The sequence below is a fragment of the Oryza sativa genome, chromosome 3, assembly GCF_034140825.1.
Source record: "Oryza sativa Japonica Group chromosome 3, ASM3414082v1".
NCBI classification, from domain to species: domain Eukaryota; kingdom Viridiplantae; phylum Streptophyta; class Magnoliopsida; order Poales; family Poaceae; genus Oryza; species Oryza sativa.
Genome location: NC_089037.1, coordinates 4402344 through 4419417, shown reverse-complemented (window position 1 = coordinate 4419417; position 17074 = coordinate 4402344). Strand labels below are relative to the sequence as shown.

Here is a 17074-nt window from a genome sequence, read left to right as displayed (position 1 = left end):
GACAGAAACTGTGCGTGCATCTGCACACGAGAGCATGCAGTTTCTCAGTTCTCACGGTAATCGGAGGCGACTGTTTGGTTTCAGGTGACCGTCCGCTCACTAACTGGAGGTTTGAACGGTGGTTGGATCAGCCCAAATTCAGGTCTTCTCACTGTACCAGTTCAGTCCAAGCTGCCATCTTCTTAACACTTCAAGAAGAACCAACCAAAACCCACCTCGCTAACGCCACTTAAATCTCCTGTGATCTTGTCCATCAGATTGTCTAATGCGTGGTGAGATCTTCACTGCAACATTTGGAATGAAAATGACGATGCTGTAGCCGTGTTCATTATTTCACATTCTGTTCCGGGCGACAGATTTTAGCTGAAGGCATGGATGAACCAGGTGAACCTTTGCTTGGGCTAGAGAATTTCTTCGACGAAGATGTTGATTTGGTAAGTACATTTGTTAGGATGTCGTGGATTTGAAGCATTCTTTGAAAAATGCCGTGATTCTTGTGGATATGTGACAGGAGAATCTGCCCCTGGAAGACGTTTTTGAGCAGCTGAATACGTCTCAGAGTGGGCTCTCATCAGCAGATGCTGCAGAACGCTTGAAGTTGTTTGGTGCAAACAGATTGGAGGAGAAGCGTGTAAGTTGACTGTTTTCTTTCTGATCATCGTTTACCTGAAACTGAAACATATTCCTTTTCTGAACTCCTGAATTTTTTTTTTTAAAAAAATCTTTTTTGTCAGGAGAACAAGATCATCAAGTTCCTCAGCTTTATGTGGAATCCTTTGTCCTGGGTGATGGAGGCAGCAGCAGTGATGGCATTGGTTCTAGCAAATGGTGGTGTAAGTGCTTGCTTTGTGTTATTGAAATATTGACATCAAATCGTCGAAAATTTGTGCAAGCAACTCAATGGATTTTCTTTATTATTCACTCATTTACTGTCTTTGGTCAGAGCCAAGGTACTGACTGGGAAGATTTCCTGGGAATTGTCTGCCTCCTGATTATCAATTCAACAATCAGCTTCATTGAGGAGAACAATGCAGGCGATGCTGCTGCTGCACTCATGGCCCGGTTGGCGCTAAAAACAAAGGTTTTTTTTTTCTGAACAGAAATTTTAAAAATACAGGTGAATCTATTGTGTTAGTCTGATCTTGTTGTGTTCATATATTCATGGATTTACCTCCAGGTTCTTAGAGATGAGCAATGGCAAGAGCTTGATGCTTCTACATTGGTACCTGGGGATATTATCAGCATCAGGCTTGGTGATATTGTCCCTGCAGATGCGCGCCTACTTGAGGGAGATCCTCTGAAGATTGATCAGGTGACTCAAATTGCCGCGCACCGTTCATGTGGAAGATATCGATAATTGGAATGACTGATTTAGTTGATCTGTGTAGATAATTTGATTACATTTTGTTTCTCCTCCATCTTGTAGTCAGCTCTCACCGGTGAATCCCTTCCTGTCACAAAAAGAACAGGGGACATAGTGTTCACTGGCTCAACATGCAAGCATGGTGAGATTGAAGCTGTTGTCATTGCAACTGGGATACACTCTTTCTTTGGCAAGGCAGCTCATCTAGTGGATTCCACTGAGGTTGTTGGGCATTTTCAGAAGGTGATTCATCGATCTTCAGACTGTAATAAGAATCTCACAAGTGGATGTGCTGTAAGCTATTTCTGACTACTGAATTTTCAGGTTCTTACCTCCATAGGCAACTTCTGTATCTGTTCAATCGCCATCGGTGCGATTGTTGAGGTTATAATCATGTTCCCAATCCAGCACCGGTCATACCGGGATGGGATCAACAATGTTCTTGTTCTTCTGATCGGAGGGATACCGATCGCAATGCCTACTGTTCTGTCAGTCACACTTGCAATAGGTTCTCATCACCTGTCTCAACAGGTGTGCCAAGATATTGTTATCATGTTTCTGCAATTAACAGACAGCATATCACATATCATTGTTACAAAAATACGTAGTAATTTGGCGAAAGCGATGGCGGAGGAAGCCATGCTTTGGAAGTCGGCAAATGCAGGGGTCCCTTCCGTTACCTCTGCGAGGTCGTGGTAGCCAAATCTAGCACGAGATATCCCCATTAGATCCCCAGCCTCCAATACCGGTCCCGTGCTTGTTTTTCTTTTCGCATTGTAAATAACTTTTATTTCTCTTAATGGAAAAAATACGCTCCTTGCGTATTCCCGGAAAAAAATATGTAGTAATTGATTTTTGGCAGGGTGCTATCACTAAAAGGATGACAGCCATAGAGGAAATGGCAGGAATGGATGTTCTCTGCTGTGACAAAACCGGAACTCTCACCCTCAACCATCTCACTGTTGACAAAAACCTAATTGAGGTAGAAAAATTAATTAAAAAAATGCAACGTATTGAATTCATAATTATTGACTAGCTATACAACTTATGATCCATCCTTGGGTAATTTAAGGTTTTCAGCAGAGAAATGGACAGGGAAATGATTATCCTGCTGGCTGCAAGAGCATCAAGAGTGGAGAATCAAGATGCAATTGATATGGCCATAATAAACATGCTAGCTGACCCCAAAGAGGTTCTGAACTCATCTTTGCTTGATTTGACCATCCTACATATATTTCAGAATGGTTCATGGATATCATCTTTGCATTGCCAGGCACGCTCTAGCATCACTGAAGTTCACTTCCTTCCATTCAATCCTGTCGATAAGAGGACGGCTATAACATACGTTGATTCTGATGGTAACTGGTTCAGAGTCAGCAAAGGTGCTCCTGAGCAGGTAGGAACTTTTCAATCCATCACTGTAAATCTCACTGCTGTTACCATCAGAATTCAGAAAATAGTAATACAGACCTTGATCAGATAGGAAGAACATCTGATGTCTCTCATCTTCAGATCCTCAGCCTATGCTACAACAAGGATGATATCTCTGAAAAGGTGCAGCTAATCATCGACAGATTTGCAGAGAGAGGCCTCCGTTCACTCGCCGTCGCTTACCAGGTAGTCGTAGCACCATCAAGTTCAGTTCAGTTCAGTTTACTTGTTGCTAATGAATATCTGTCTGATGGTTGAGTTCATCTGATCTGATGGCTTGAGTGAAGGAGGTGCCAGAGAAATCGAAGCACGGCCATGGCGGACCATGGGTGTTCTGCGGCCTCCTGCCGCTGTTCGACCCGCCGCGGCACGACAGCGCCGACACCATCCGCCGAGCGCTTGATCTTGGCGTCTGCGTGAAGATGATCACCGGTATAATCACGCGATGATCGTACTGCTTCTTGATCGTCAATGGAGCAACGCCAAGAAGCTTCTTGATCATTGCAGGCGATCACCTGGCCATCGCGAAGGAGACCGGCCGCCGTCTTGGGATGGGCACCAACATGTACCCGTCGGCGTCGCTGTTCGGCCGCCACGGCGACGGCGGCGGCGCGGCTGTTCCGGTGGAGGAGCTCGTGGAGAAGGCGGACGGGTTCGCCGGCGTGTTCCCGGAGCACAAGTACGAGATCGTGAGGATGATTCAAGGGGGGGGCGGCCACGTGTGCGGGATGACCGGCGACGGCGTGAACGACGCGCCGGCGCTGAAGAAGGCCGACATCGGCATCGCCGTCTCCGACGCGACGGACGCCGCGAGGGGCGCCGCCGACATCGTGCTCACCGAGCCCGGCCTCAGCGTCATCGTCAGCGCCGTCCTCACCAGCCGCGCCATCTTCCAGCGGATGAAGAACTACACGGTGAGCTAGTTCTTGGACACTCTCACCTCATCACCTGTAAAAATTCACCTCTCTTTTGCTTGATTCACATTCTCACAGAGTTCTTCTTCGCTGCAGATTTATGCAGTGTCCATCACTATAAGGATAGTGGTAAGCGAAACTGGAATTCATCATCACAAAATTCTCCCAAAAATCTCGTCATTGATCGTCTTGTTTGGATGCAGATTGGATTTGTTCTTCTGGCATCAATTTGGGAGTACGACTTCCCTCCGTTTATGGTTCTGATCATAGCCATACTAAATGACGGTGATGATCATTTTTCTCTGAATTTTACTGCATCAAAAGCAGGAATAGACACTCGATTTATTCAGTACTTGATGGTTGGGCATCTACTTTGATCAGGAACTATCATGACAATATCAAAGGATCGCGTGAAGCCATCACCAAGCCCAGATAGCTGGAAACTGAATGAGATATTCGCAGCTGGAGTTGTCATAGGAACCTACCTTGCATTGGTAACCGTGCTGTTCTACTGGACAGTCACAAGAACAACCTTCTTTGAGGTAAAATCTTGCAACCTCTGAAGAATCTGAACCTGAACATGAGAACATCTTGTTGGTAAATCAACAGCCGAAGCTTTTGTGTGTATGAATTGCAGTCTCACTTCAAGGTGAGATCTCTGAAGCAAAATTCCGACGAGATCTCGTCAGCGATGTACCTGCAAGTCAGCATCATCAGCCAGGCCCTGATATTCGTCACACGCAGTCAGGGCTTGTCCTTCCTCGAGAGACCTGGAGCCCTGCTGATTTGTGCTTTCATCCTAGCACAATTGGTAAATCTGCAGAAGATTTTCTGAACTCTGAAACAATCAAAAAAAAACTTCTGCTGCTAGTAGAAGGTTTCTGAATTTTTCTCAGTAACGGATGATGAGTTTCTTGATCTGCAGGTGGCTACACTGATCGCCGTGTACGCAACGATCAGCTTCGCGTCGATCAGCGCGATCGGGTGGGGATGGGCGGGCGTGATATGGCTGTACAGCCTGGTGTTCTACGCCCCCCTCGATCTGATCAAGATCGCCGTCCGCTACACGCTCAGCGGCGAAGCCTGGAACCTGCTGTTCGACAGGAAGGTGGGTACAGTAGCAGCATGATCTGTTCTTGGGTAGTTGGATTCCTTCCTCATTCAGAGCTCGCCCATGGCTTCAGTTCAGATCTGTGCCGGCCATGGATGAATAATGAATCTGTTCGTTCTTCAGGCCGCATTTGCGAGTAGGAGAGACTACGGCGGCAACGAGCGGCGGCCGGAGACCAGGTGGCCGCGCTCCCATCATCATCATCATCAACAACGGAGGGCGCTTTCCGATCATCTCCTCAGCAGCGGATGGCGGCCTACGCGGATCGCGGAGCGAGCCAAGCGACGGGCAGAAATCGCCAGGTACAAGAACTGTTTGAAAAACTGGAGGATTCCCCGGTCTTTCCTTATTAAGATTCAGATTTTACCTCGGTTTTCGGTAGTAAATTTTTCAAACTACTAAACGGTGTGTTTGTGCGAAAACTTTCTATATAGAAGTTACTTTAAAATATGAAATATATCCATTTGTCAAGTTTATAAAAATTAAAACTTAATTAATTATGTGCTAATGTTTTTTTTCGTCTTTCCTTTTTTTTTGGTTGGCTTGCAGATTGGGAGATGCACATATGCTGAGAGCGCATGTGCAATCTGTGATGAGACTGAAGCGTGTGGATTCTGACGTAATTCGATCGGCTCAGACAGTTTGATTTGCTTGGGTTTTAGCATCATGACGTTGTATCTTCAGATTTCAGAGTAAAATTACCATAGCTTTTTGCATGCAAAATGTCAGAAACTTGTACGGAACAGGTCGAATTTTTGTTAAATGACAAGTGATGATATATGAGCTTGTACCTGATGATTGAGTCTCTTGTAACCTCCATTGAAGCATTTGCTTTGTAGTTGTACTACTGGTCTTGTTAACAACCAGTGAACCTGATGCTATACTTAGCAGCACTATGCTTCTTTGGATCTTTCAGATGATATAACCAAATAATCTACTACCATGATGGCATTAATGAACAATCAGGAATTCAGAATACTGTTCTGTAGACAGGATACAATGGCACACCTGGTCCTACAATATATCAAGCAACACCTGTGATTATGTACTGATGAAACTGACTTTCTTTTCTATTTCTCCTTCCATTCTTCTCTCCAATAGGCGATAGGCGAACAAAATAAATACAATTTGAGATGTAACAGGAAAAGCTAGGGGTGTAGTTTTTGTCATATGAAATCTTGTTCTTGGTCGTCTGTTCGGCGCGACGAAGTATCTCCGTCGAGCATTCTCTTCGTCATGTTGGCCCTCTGGACAAGACGAACCAATGCTTGCACCACCTCTGACATTGGTGGCCTGAATTCTGGTTCAGGCTGTAACATGAATTTGTTTCATAAGATTCAGACATTCTGTTCCATGTATTAGGTAATTAGTATTGCATAGCTCATCTGCATAGGATGGTGAAATCCTACCTGGACACACAAAGCGAGCACGTCGGCAAACCGGGAGAGAGACTTGGCAGGGTACAGACCCTTCAGCGCAGGATCGACCATTCTGTCCAATGCATCGATGTCATGGAGCTGTGGAGTCGCCCACCGCACAAGTGACTGCTCTGACCTCGGTCTAGTGCTGTAATGCAAAGTCACACGATTATACCGAGGTTCATCAGTTAGCACTAAATTTATAGTTATGCGCAAGCTGGAAACTGGTTACGACTGATGAGAAGATCAAGTTACCTATCGAAAGGTCTGCGTCCCGTCAAAAGCTCTAGCATGACTACTCCAAAGCTGTAGACATCGCTCTTCAGTGTGTACTGACCAGTCATGTCCACCTCTGGGGCAGTGCACCCAGCACTCTGTTGCGCTGCCTGCATAGTTTTTTTTTTCCGTGACGAACATTAATACAATCACTAGTGAATCAAGATGTATAAAAGGTGTGACATCATTGCCATAAACTTCTCTTTTCAATTAAGAAAATTAATACAGCCTCTACATGACTACATCAATTCGCCAACAATTTCTGTAAGTCCAGTAGTCAGTTTTCTTGGTAGTTTAGCAAGCGAAGGTTCATCTCAGTGCTATTTTTTTTTAATTAACACACAACTGTCCAAACAATTGTCCTCTTAAAATGGGTGCTTGGATATATCAGCAAGAGCCATACCTGGAATTCTGCATCAGAAATAAAGCTTGCAAGTCCAGCATCTGAAAGGTGTGGATTGAATTCTGAATCCAGTAGAAGGTTGGATGACTTGAAATTCTTATGGATGATGGATGGAGAACAAATTTCATGAAGATATCTACAGATTATATTTTCAGAGGAAATGATAAGATGTCACATATCATATTTCAAAATGAGCATAGAATTCTATATAAAAGGACTATTATTCCATAATGTATAACTGTCATCCACATTCAAACAAAGCATGAAACTAGCAACTGTCATTCTACACATAAACACAACATGCAAAGGATATTTCCAAGTTTAGCGAGATTCTGATGGTACGATATGGTTGACAGCAGTATTCTTACTTCAATTGCCATGAACAAAAGGATTGCTAATTAAATTTGTGAAACTAGTAATAAATCAGTTGGTTTGTAACTTTTATGGATAATGAATGAAAAGAAACAAGGCCCTTGTTTAGTTCAATCTGGACACACATGATGGCTAAAATCGTACAAAATTAATAACATGTAGTATAATGCCAAAACAGCAGATCAACATAATATGGAGAGATTTTTCACTTACTCCAGTGCACGGGCAGAGCCTAGTGCGATCTTGACACGAGAGTTCCAGCTAAGTGGCTTGCTGTATTCGTCTGAAAGATGGAGTAGATCATGGAGTGACCCATTCCTGTGGAAATCGTAAACAAGCAAGTGTTGCCCATGTTCCATGCAATAGCCCACAAGCTCATTGAGATTCGGATGATGCAGTTTTGAAATGTCTGAGACCAGTTCAGCAAAATCATCAGATGAATGGAATGGCATCACGGTACTATCAAGTTTCTTCACGGCCAGAACCTGAATAGTGTAAACAAGAAAAGTAAGCTCTCAGAATTTTGCCTATATCTAAATGTCCAACCTGTATCACCCTCGAAATAACTTCAAAAGCAAAAAGGGGAAATACGGTAACATAAAAACTGAAACTAACATTAAGAACTATACGGCCTCCAATTTATGAGGAATACTTCTATGCTCAATTGTTTCTGTTCATGAGGTCATGACAGATTTTAAGGCTTTTTTTTCTTAGCTTTGCATTTCCACCTTTTGACTAATGTGATAATGAATACACATGCTACCTTTCATTTACTTTGAGAAATATACAGGAATAGCAATAGAAAAAATTGTAGCATACCTTTCCACCAGTAAACTGTGCCCTGTATACACGTCCAAAAGTACCTTCCCCAACAAGGTTGTCCATGCTAAAGCTTTCTGTTGCCATCTGTAGATCTGCAACTGAATAAACAGTTGCCTTTATAGGTGCCACATTGGTTTTCTTCAAGACAGGCTTGTTTGATAAATCATCATCATCGAAAGACTTGTGGCGTTCAATCTTGGGGGGTGGCTTCAGACTAAATGAAGCAGGGGATGGCAAAGACTCTACATCTATTGTAGTAGACTCTTCAATAGGCTTCATGTCTGCACATTTTCAGAAGCAAATTTTCAGATAATTGTACAAAATATATAACAAAACTAAAGTATGATGATCAGCAAGGCATCAGGCAAACAGACCTTTAACTTCGTTTGAAGGGAACGAAGTGAATGGCTGGTGCTGTTCAAAATGTTCTTCCAATGCCGCTCTGCGTTTTCTTCTTCTTATCACAAAGAATGCAACGACTGCTCCAACTACCAGCAATGATATGATAATGCCTGCTACACCTCCACCACCTATCCCAGAGCTTCCACCAGAACTTGAACCACCATTGTTTTGACCTGGGCTGTTTGGACGGTTTGGTGGAGGTGGAGCTGAATACGGTGGAGGTGGTGGTGCTGGTCCATTACTCCAAGAATTTCCGTCAGTTCTGTACACAGGGATCTTATTAGTTCAGGGTACATCTCTCATACATTTTTACATGTTTATAAGCAAAGAGAACTCACTGTAGATTGTTTATCTTCTTAAGTTGACTAGGAATCCAGCCAGTGAAATGATTGTTTGCAACATTCCTATAGGAAAGCAAAGATATGAGATGTGGTACTGCACGTGCAAATAAAATATTAATTACTTATAGGTTGATTTCTTACAGATCATCAAGGGGGAGATTAGCAAGGACATTGATATAACCAGTAAATTGATTGTTCTGCAGATATCTGAGAAGAACGAGTATGGGATTACAGGCATGTCACTCCAAAAAGACATATCTATGAGAGAAAAACAATCATTTTCTTACAATTTCTTCAGGCTTGACAATGATGTGAACCCTTGTGGTAGGTCACCAGCAAGAGAATTAAAGGAAAGATCCCTGCATCACATCACATAGGGAAATGGAAAGTGAATATAGACATTAGGAATATGAACAACAAAGAAGGATTTTACAATACACAAGTTAAGACCCGTCTACAATCCACGCACACAAAAGTACTCACAGTGTTGTCAAGCTATAGAGGCTGGAAAATACATCAGTTATATTTCCTTGCAATTGGTTATGATTTAGATTTCTGCACATACAAAGAGAAAACATTTAGCTCTACCAAATTATACAAATTTAAAAGCAAAATCAACTTGATGTTTGCAAAGATACTCACAAATACTTAAGATTAGACATCGAGAAAATCGAGTAGGGTAAATTTCCAGTGAACTGGTTTCCTGCGAGATTGCTGCAAACAATAACCACTTAGCACACAGACACCAGAAAAGCTGATGTACTTTCTAAACCACAACTTCATTTGAGGAACTTACAGCCTCTCAAGCTTATTAGTGGGAAGATTGTACTGTATCTGTTGGCCACCACCAAGGTTGTTTTGGCTCATATCGCTGCATTAAAAAATCAATTAAGACTGTTATCAACTGAATTGTCACTTGACAGGATCAGATATGAATAATCTCAGATACTCACATCTCAATCAATGAACCCATGGTATTCATATTGTACGCCAAATTACCGGAGAGCCCCAAGCTTGGTAATTTGCTACAACATCAAACACAAAGAAAATATTGTAAGAAGTAAGAAAGAAGGTGGTCGAGTAAGTAGTAAACTACTTTGCTTCATGATGAGGCTCACATTGCAGTAACTGATGATCCTGAGCACGTGATACCCTGCCATGATTGGCCACAAGGGTCTCCACCACTTGCCTGCCAACCTTTGAGCTGCCCCGGAGAATTCAGGCTAGTGAAGAGCGTATTGAGGACAGTAACTGCATGAAAAAGAGCAAATAATTACTACACGTTTTTCGCCGGGCCTAATTGCAACACTGTATAATGCATGTCAGTATGTCACCAAACAAACACATTAGCAAACTTGAAATTTGAAGTGCCCATAGACACCAATGCATGGATTCAGATTTACAAGAGTAAATAGCATGACATCTTAAGAGGAAAATCGCAAAAAAGAAAAGAAAGAAAAAAAAAAGAAAGCTGAAATGCTCATAGCAATTTTTGACCAATTCTTGCCATGCTCCAACGAACAATAAGGCAAAAAAGAAGAGAAAAGGAGGGTCAAATCTAGAGGTAGGTGTAAGGAAAACGACTGCATTTTCTTCTTGGAACTGCTAAACTAAAATTTGTTCTCAAAAATTGCCCCTCGCAATCCAGACAATGTTTTGCACGAAATTCCTCCTCAATTGAGATTCAGCAAGCAAAAGTGCAACCATAACTGAGATAGCTAGGTACATAGCATAGGCCAAATTTGGTTAGTAGAAACAGCAGAAAAAGAATGGACATGCAAGATTTCCAACCGAATCCAGTGTATTTCCTTACTCGGATTAGCACAACTTAACTACCCCAGGGGCAGAAAGACCCCATTTTTATCAACCCAAAAATGAGAATTATAAGCTGCCGAAATTCACACACCATCTTGTTCACTATGTCGAACAGACGTAAATCAAGAGCATTCTTGCGCAAAGACCAGATTTCGCAAGTAAAAAATGAAGAAAGATTCGGTTAATCGGAAGCTTTCACATCCATTTCCCCGTTCCAAAACCGAATCTACAGAAAACTCCGTACAAACAGCGCCAGAATCAGCAAACCAGCCGGACGAACCGCAACAGAAAACACAAACACAGACATCGAGCGAAGAACTCCACCGATTAATCCAGCAGCTCTGAAACAAAAACAGAAAAGAAAAAAAGAAAGAACAATCGCGCAAAAAGGGGAGAAGATTCCAGATTCTAGCTTACCATCATTAGGGTCGGTGTCTGCAGCGACCAAGATTTGCTTCTGGGGCCAAATGCAGAAGCAGCAGGAGGAGCACAGGAGCAGAAGCGGCAGCCATGGCGCATCCGCTCTTCCCATCTTCTTCTTCTCCCCCCACACCAATGCTCACACGCTCTCCCCACTAAAAACGCAAAGAAAGGCGCTTTCCTCGCATGAAAGATCCCTTCTATAGCCTCCTCCCCACTGATTTCTTTCTTCCAATTAATTTACTTATCTTATCTCCTCCTGTATCTGCTGCTGCTTTCAGAGTTTCAACCTTCCTCCGTGTTCTTGAATCGCGCAGTGGGAAGTAGCGGAGCAGCAGCTGGCACCAGGACGGGGACAAGAACGATGAGGTCAAATCAATTGCAAGGTTGTCGCTTTCATCGAGGGGCTTTCTTGTGAATTCAGCAGCCGCGAAGGGCTCACATTCAATAGGAGAACATCAGATTCGGAGACGAATTCTTTTTCTTCAAAGAGAAAAGGTAAAAGGAAAGAGCTGATTTTTTAAGGAAAAGCTGACACATTCGACGTTTTTATTAGGATGCATCTACAACATTTTCACGAACAAGAAAACAAATCCGTTGCTCTACTTAGCTGTACTCCTATCATTCTTGGGAGGTTGGAATAAAAAAAAATTGCAGCAAAACCGCGCACAGATTCTGCTGTCAGCGCCGGGCCGATGGGCGGTGGGTTGGCCTTGGCCTGAACTCAGAACCGCAGAATTTGGGTTGGAATGCGTGACACATCTTTTGCATCTGGTACTCGTACTATAAACCTCCACCATCAGCTGATGCAAAAGAAATTCTTGCGTCAGGGTTACTGCTGCTGTACAATTTTGGACTCCATTAATCATCTCAGAGTACTACTAGTACTTACGGTACGTCGCATGCATGCAGAGCTGTACTAGCAGTCTACAGTAGCACTTGATTGTCAAATTCACTAATTGTACTTAGTGCTAATGGGCAATGCTACTTAGGGGGTGTTTGGATCAGGGGCTAAACTTTAGTATCTGTCATATCGGATGTTTGAACATTAATTTGGAGTGTTAAGCATAACAAAACTAATTATATAAATGAGAGCTAATTCGCGTGATAAAAATTTTAAGCCTAATTGATCCATAATTAGCACTAATCATGAATTAATTATGCTCAAAGTTTTGTTAATAGTCTATATTTAATACTTCTAATTAGTATCAAACATCCGATGTGATATAAACATAAATTAGTCCGTGATCTGAACAAGGCCTTGTATTATTTTCTAAGTAGAAAATGAAGAAGAAAGGCATCAATTATGCAGGGTGGAGTCGCCGTCGTGGCAAACATGGGTTCGGAGTAATCTGCATGTCTGCATAATTGCATTTTTCTGGCACCGCGTGTCATGGCGACAAGCTGGATGGATCCTACTCCCAATAATGGAGTTCTTTTTAAAAAAAACAAAAACAAAAGGAGAAGAACAAAAATAAATCTTGGAGGTCAAACATTGTACACTACTCAAGGGCGGATCCAACCCCTACACCCACAAGACCCATAGATACCCCCGAAACACCTTTTTTGATTTTTTTATCATGAATGGTAAACTAAAAAGTCCCTAAATGGCTGAAGATTAAAGAAAGTTACATGTAACTGAGTCTCCTCAAATTTTTTGTTACTTGGATCTGCCCCTGTTCACTGCTGTATATTTATATGTATGTATGACATGATTGTATTTCAACAGCGAAATTCACAAAAATGTGATCAGCTGGTAGTGGATCGGGACTCCTTACGCGCATCGTGAGTGGCATGATCTTCATGTCATGGCAATTTAATTACTAGCATTTTGTTATTTGCTTGGTGGGAATTTGTGACCTGATGGCCCATCGAAAATCTCTCAGAATTTTATGCCTTTTATCAGAAGCAAAATCTCCACCAGCCGATTAACCCTGCTGAACAAAGTTTCCCTTTTATCCAAAAAAACAAACTTAGGGGCTGCTTAGTTCCTCCAAAAACTTTTCCCAAAAACATCACATTGTATCTTTGGACACATGTACGTAGCATTAAATATAAGTAAAAAGAAAAACTAATCTTTTAAGCCTAATTAGTCCATAATTAGCCATAAAGTGCTACAGTAACCCCCGATGTGCTAATGATGGATTAATTAGGGTCAAAAGATTCATCTCGCGGTTTCCAGTCAAGTTATGAAATTAGTTTTTTCATTCGTGTCCGAAAACCCCATCCAACATCCGATCAAACGTACGATATGACACCAAAAATTTTCATTTCACCAACTAAACAAGCCCTTAGAATTGAATATGATATATCCTAGTACAACGAATTTGAATGATAAGGATGTGTTTAGTTCACGCTAAAATTGGAAGTTTGATTGAAATTGGAATGATGTGATGGAAAAGTTTAAAGTTTGTGTGTGTAGAAAAGTTTTGATGTTATGGAAAAGTTGGAAGTTTGAAGAAAAAGTTGGGAACTAAACCAGGCCTAACATGTGTGTGGGAATTCATGCCTGGTTTAGTTCCCAACTTTTTTTCAAACTTCCAACTTTTCTATTACATCAAAACTTTCTTACACACACAAACTTTCAACTTTTCCATCATCACATCGTTCCAATTTCAATCAAACTTCAATTTTGGTGTAAACTAAACACACCCTCCATGTTCGTTTTTTTTTAAACAAGGGAGTACTTACCAAAAAAAAACATTGTAGAATCTATGAATATGATCTAAGGGAAAGGGGATGGGCAAAACAGATATTACCCTTCAGTGTTGCTAATGATGATAAAGACCATGTTAACCTAACCAGTCAAATAAAAAATTCTGTGTTCCAAAGTACCCAAAATAAAAACTGGGAGCTAGTACTAGCTGGCTTGAATGGCGAATGGCATGGACAGCAACATGTGACCGAACAGCACAGCGAGACATGCTAATCTGATCCTGCTTCACCAACAGCTTCGCTCCACGCTCGCACGCATCAACCGAAAAACGTTAGCATCTCCTAATCAGATTTACGAGTACCATTTTTCTTCTGAAAGGTCCTAATCAGATTTGTGCACAAGTGTCATGGAATACTACTTGGCGAGCACTCGAGGCATTCTGATTGGCATCCTTTGCATTCTGTTCGAGGTGATCTTTCAAAGAACGCCGTGCAAGTGCAAGCAATCCCGTGATAGCGAGAAATCTGTCAAAAAAAAGTGCTGTCAAAAGCAAGCAAGCGGCGAGCTGTGTGTTAGGATTTTGCTGCAAAGTCAATGGTGCAGTGAACCTTCTGAATTCTGAACATCTGGCTCGGTTCATACTTCATAGGACTTTTTATGATTTAAGTTCAGACTTTAGAAAGTAACTCTGCAACCACCGGACATAAAGATTATACTACTACCGTGTAGTGTGTAGTACCGCTACATTGTACTCGTCATTGTGTAGTATAATACTAGTACACTATGGTGTTGTGAATGGAGAATAGGAAAGTAATTAATGGTGTCAAATGATAAATGGTGGTGATAATAGTATGATTTCTACAGATAGAGTGATTCTGCTGAGTCCAATATGCTGCAAGCCAGACCCTGTTTAGATGGGACTAAAACTTTTAAGTCCCTATCACATCGGATGTTTGGATATTAATTATAAATATTAAACGTAGGCTATTAATAAAACCCATACATAATCTTGGACTAATTCGCGAGACGAATCTATTGAGCCTAATTAATCCATGATTAGCCTATGTGATGCTACAGTAAACATTCTTTAATTATGGATTAATTAGGCTTAACAAATTTGTCTCGCGAATTAGCTTTCATTTATATAATTAGTTTTGTAAGTAGTCTATATTTAATACTCTAAATTAGTGTCTAAATATAGGGACTAAAGTTAAGTCCCTAGATCCAAACAGTGACTTAGCCTGCAAAATAGCAGAACATGGCTTCAAATAACTATACTCCTTGATTGACAGATGCTGTTCTGGTTGTCGTTAATGTTGGATCGGTACGAACAGATTAGGTTTCCATGGCACGTACGGAGCAAGGATTAGGTTTGGTGGACCGTGAGGTAGGTGACACCGTGTCCGTGTAGTGCTTTGTTATGCTCTGGATCTTATGGTTTCATCGCTTTCAGTTTCGTTTGCTCTCTCACTCAACACCAGTTAGTGGTTGCTGACGTCTTTTCTGTTGCTACTATTATTTTAGGATCATTCTGAACTTCTGAATTCTGATCCTTCGTTTGTGTCTTTTCCCTTTAGTGGTGATCGGTTGCTGTTTAATGGAGACATGGCAACTAACTTCATTCGAGCAATGTGATGTCATGCATACATTAAGGTTCACTAATTCATAAAAGAGGATGGAAAAAAATAGAGAACTTTTACGGTACAATTTACTAGCATTGAAAAACATAAGCGTTGAGCTGTTCACAGCATTACAGGCATTACAGTTAGATGTTCAGTAGGTTACTGCAAGTGCAGCATGATGTCGATGTTCTTGCGACGAGTCAGTCTGACAGATGATGCAATGGCTTAAACATAACTTAACATGAGATTAGGAGTTCATGCTCCATGCATCATCTGGATCAGGAAACTGGAATGGATCATGTGACCAAGTAAAGAGGGCCAAATGCCTCTCTGCTTATTGCATGGGTCACCTTGTCAAGCTGCATGTGAGGCAGATAGTCATAGTCCTCATCAGCATCTGACGATGGCGAGAAGCAGGCTGCAGCTGTTCGTCTGATAATCCGAGCCAATTTGAAGTATTCTCTGACTACTATCTCCCTAGAGAGGAGCGGTCTGCGGAATGCATTTCTGCATGGGGAGGATTCAGATGCCAAGGAGGCAATTATTCTGTTCTGAAACTTTGTCAAGAACGTCGAGTTCTTCTTCTTCGATTCTCGATTTGCAGCTTGGAGGCCTGAATTGCAGAGGTATTGATCCTTTGTTGCTTCATCCGTGAACTAAGATGCAGTATTGACAATGAAGTTAAAGAGGGTTGCTTGCTTCCTAAATGATACAAATTCCAGAAAGAAGTTCAGAACTTACATTGTCAGGCAGACCTTGAGAAGACAGTAACATATTCTCAGGACTACTTGAAGTTGTCTTATTTGAAACTTGAGTGCATTCTTCTTCCTGTGTTATCGTTGCTTCTATGAACTGAAACGACGAGAGATTAAAAGCTTCATCACTACAGTTTCCTACTTTATTGCATGAACAGTACTAAACAGTACTGTGCGTGCTCCAGCTACTCCCATTGTCTCAGCGAAGAAGAACGCAATGCAAAAAGAGAGAGATTCTTGCAATATGATCCAACCGAATGAACCGAGATCACCTTGCAATGTTCGGGATGATGATCGCAACTAGCTCTACGACATCCAGAGCTCTTGCTCATCCTCATGACCAGCTTATATAACGTGCAGCTCTACAAATCCAGCTTCATGCAGAAATGAGCAAGATAAAACCAAGACACTTTCTCATGATCCATGCAAGAAATCCAAAGTATAACGCCACTTAATTAAAGAACAAAGAGAGAGACAGACAGCCATGAATGAATGAAGCAACACAAGGTATTTGGCTGCATTACCCTCGAAGTAATGGCAGGCGAGACGCTGCAAGAAGAGAGGATGAGAAATGGATCAACTCATCAAGGCCATTCCGGAGCAAATAGGAGACGAAGCATTCAATGGGGTTGATTACGATGGTATCTGCTGATGAGAAGAGATCCTTCTCGCATTTAAGGTTGGCAATGGCAGTAGCTGGTATGAACAGATCAACAAGAGACAGTGTGTGTACGAGAGTGTCAGCAGCATATGGTCCATGATTTTGCCTTGCTTCTGAAGCTTTTGCTACTCATCATCCGTGGCGTGTAACAACGCCTGTGTGTATGATTATGTCAGCGCACGAGTGTTCAGAAAAAAAAAAGATAACTACTTCTTGTGTGCTTGCTGGTTTAATTAGGTGATCTGATCGATTGTAAAATTCTCATTCCAAAGCTTCTTGGCTCCAAGCTCCT

The 17074-nt window shown here is 41.9% G+C and overlaps 2 protein-coding genes and 1 long non-coding RNA gene across 4 annotated transcripts; 1 reads left to right on the top strand and 2 right to left on the bottom strand.

Moving 5' to 3' along the window:
- Positions 1–240: 240 nt before the first annotated feature.
- LOC4331853 (ATPase 10, plasma membrane-type) lies at positions 241–5614 on the top strand. Of its 2 annotated transcripts, none has more exons than XM_015776695.3 (20): positions 241–434; positions 512–631; positions 735–833; positions 944–1081; positions 1178–1312; positions 1427–1606; positions 1688–1894; positions 2226–2345; positions 2436–2555; positions 2637–2759; positions 2876–2980; positions 3082–3226; positions 3302–3708; positions 3805–3837; positions 3912–3993; positions 4090–4250; positions 4346–4519; positions 4634–4816; positions 4943–5121; positions 5369–5614. In XM_015776695.3, exons 1-20 carry the CDS (start codon positions 372–374, stop codon positions 5463–5465), a joined length of 2871 nt encoding a protein of 956 aa, XP_015632181.1. In that variant the 5' UTR covers positions 241–371; the 3' UTR covers positions 5466–5614. The 2 variants fall into 2 exon arrangements, with proteins under 2 accessions (XP_015632181.1, XP_066164474.1); XM_066308377.1 differs by having other exon boundaries at positions 2843–2980.
- A 127-nt stretch (positions 5615–5741) lies between these two features.
- Positions 5742–11263, bottom strand: LOC4331852 (protein STRUBBELIG-RECEPTOR FAMILY 7). Its single transcript, XM_015776694.3, has 16 exons — positions 11086–11263; positions 9972–10104; positions 9807–9878; positions 9650–9724; positions 9496–9567; positions 9337–9408; positions 9141–9212; positions 8995–9060; positions 8851–8916; positions 8485–8774; positions 8108–8391; positions 7502–7773; positions 6917–7052; positions 6493–6623; positions 6229–6385; positions 5742–6129 (listed from the first exon to the last, which is right to left on the bottom strand). Exons 1-16 carry the CDS (start codon positions 11198–11200, stop codon positions 5986–5988), a joined length of 2157 nt encoding a protein of 718 aa, XP_015632180.1. The 5' UTR covers positions 11201–11263; the 3' UTR covers positions 5742–5985.
- Positions 11264–15430: 4167 nt separating this feature from the next.
- Positions 15431–16791, bottom strand: LOC4331851 (uncharacterized). The gene is made up of 4 exons (XR_010739854.1): positions 16646–16791; positions 16394–16495; positions 16108–16218; positions 15431–16022 (listed from the first exon to the last, which is right to left on the bottom strand). It is a non-coding gene; the product is annotated as an uncharacterized lncRNA (long non-coding RNA).
- Positions 16792–17074: the final 283 nt, after the last annotated feature.

What these genes read in the sequence shown, in the direction of transcription:
- LOC4331853 (XM_066308377.1), top strand. Translation starts at nt 372, where the DNA reads ATGGATGAACCAGGTGAACCTTTGCTTGGGCTAGAGAATTTCTTCGAC. An exon ending in TTGTTGGGCATTTTCAGAAG is followed by an intron (nt 1,607 to 1,687) that starts GTGATTCATCGA and finishes CTGAATTTTCAG; the next exon opens with GTTCTTACCTCCATAGGCAA. An exon ending in ACCTGCTGTTCGACAGGAAG is followed by an intron (nt 4,817 to 4,942) that starts GTGGGTACAGTA and finishes TTCGTTCTTCAG; the next exon opens with GCCGCATTTGCGAGTAGGAG.
- LOC4331852 (XM_015776694.3), bottom strand. Translation starts at nt 11,200, where the DNA reads ATGGGAAGAGCGGATGCGCCATGGCTGCCGCTTCTGCTCCTGTGCTCC. An exon ending in CACAGTTTACTGGTGGAAAG is followed by an intron (nt 7,774 to 8,107) that starts GTATGCTACAAT and finishes TACACTATTCAG; the next exon opens with GTTCTGGCCGTGAAGAAACT. An exon ending in GGCTCTGCCCGTGCACTGGA is followed by an intron (nt 7,053 to 7,501) that starts GTAAGTGAAAAA and finishes TATAATCTGTAG; the next exon opens with ATATCTTCATGAAATTTGTT.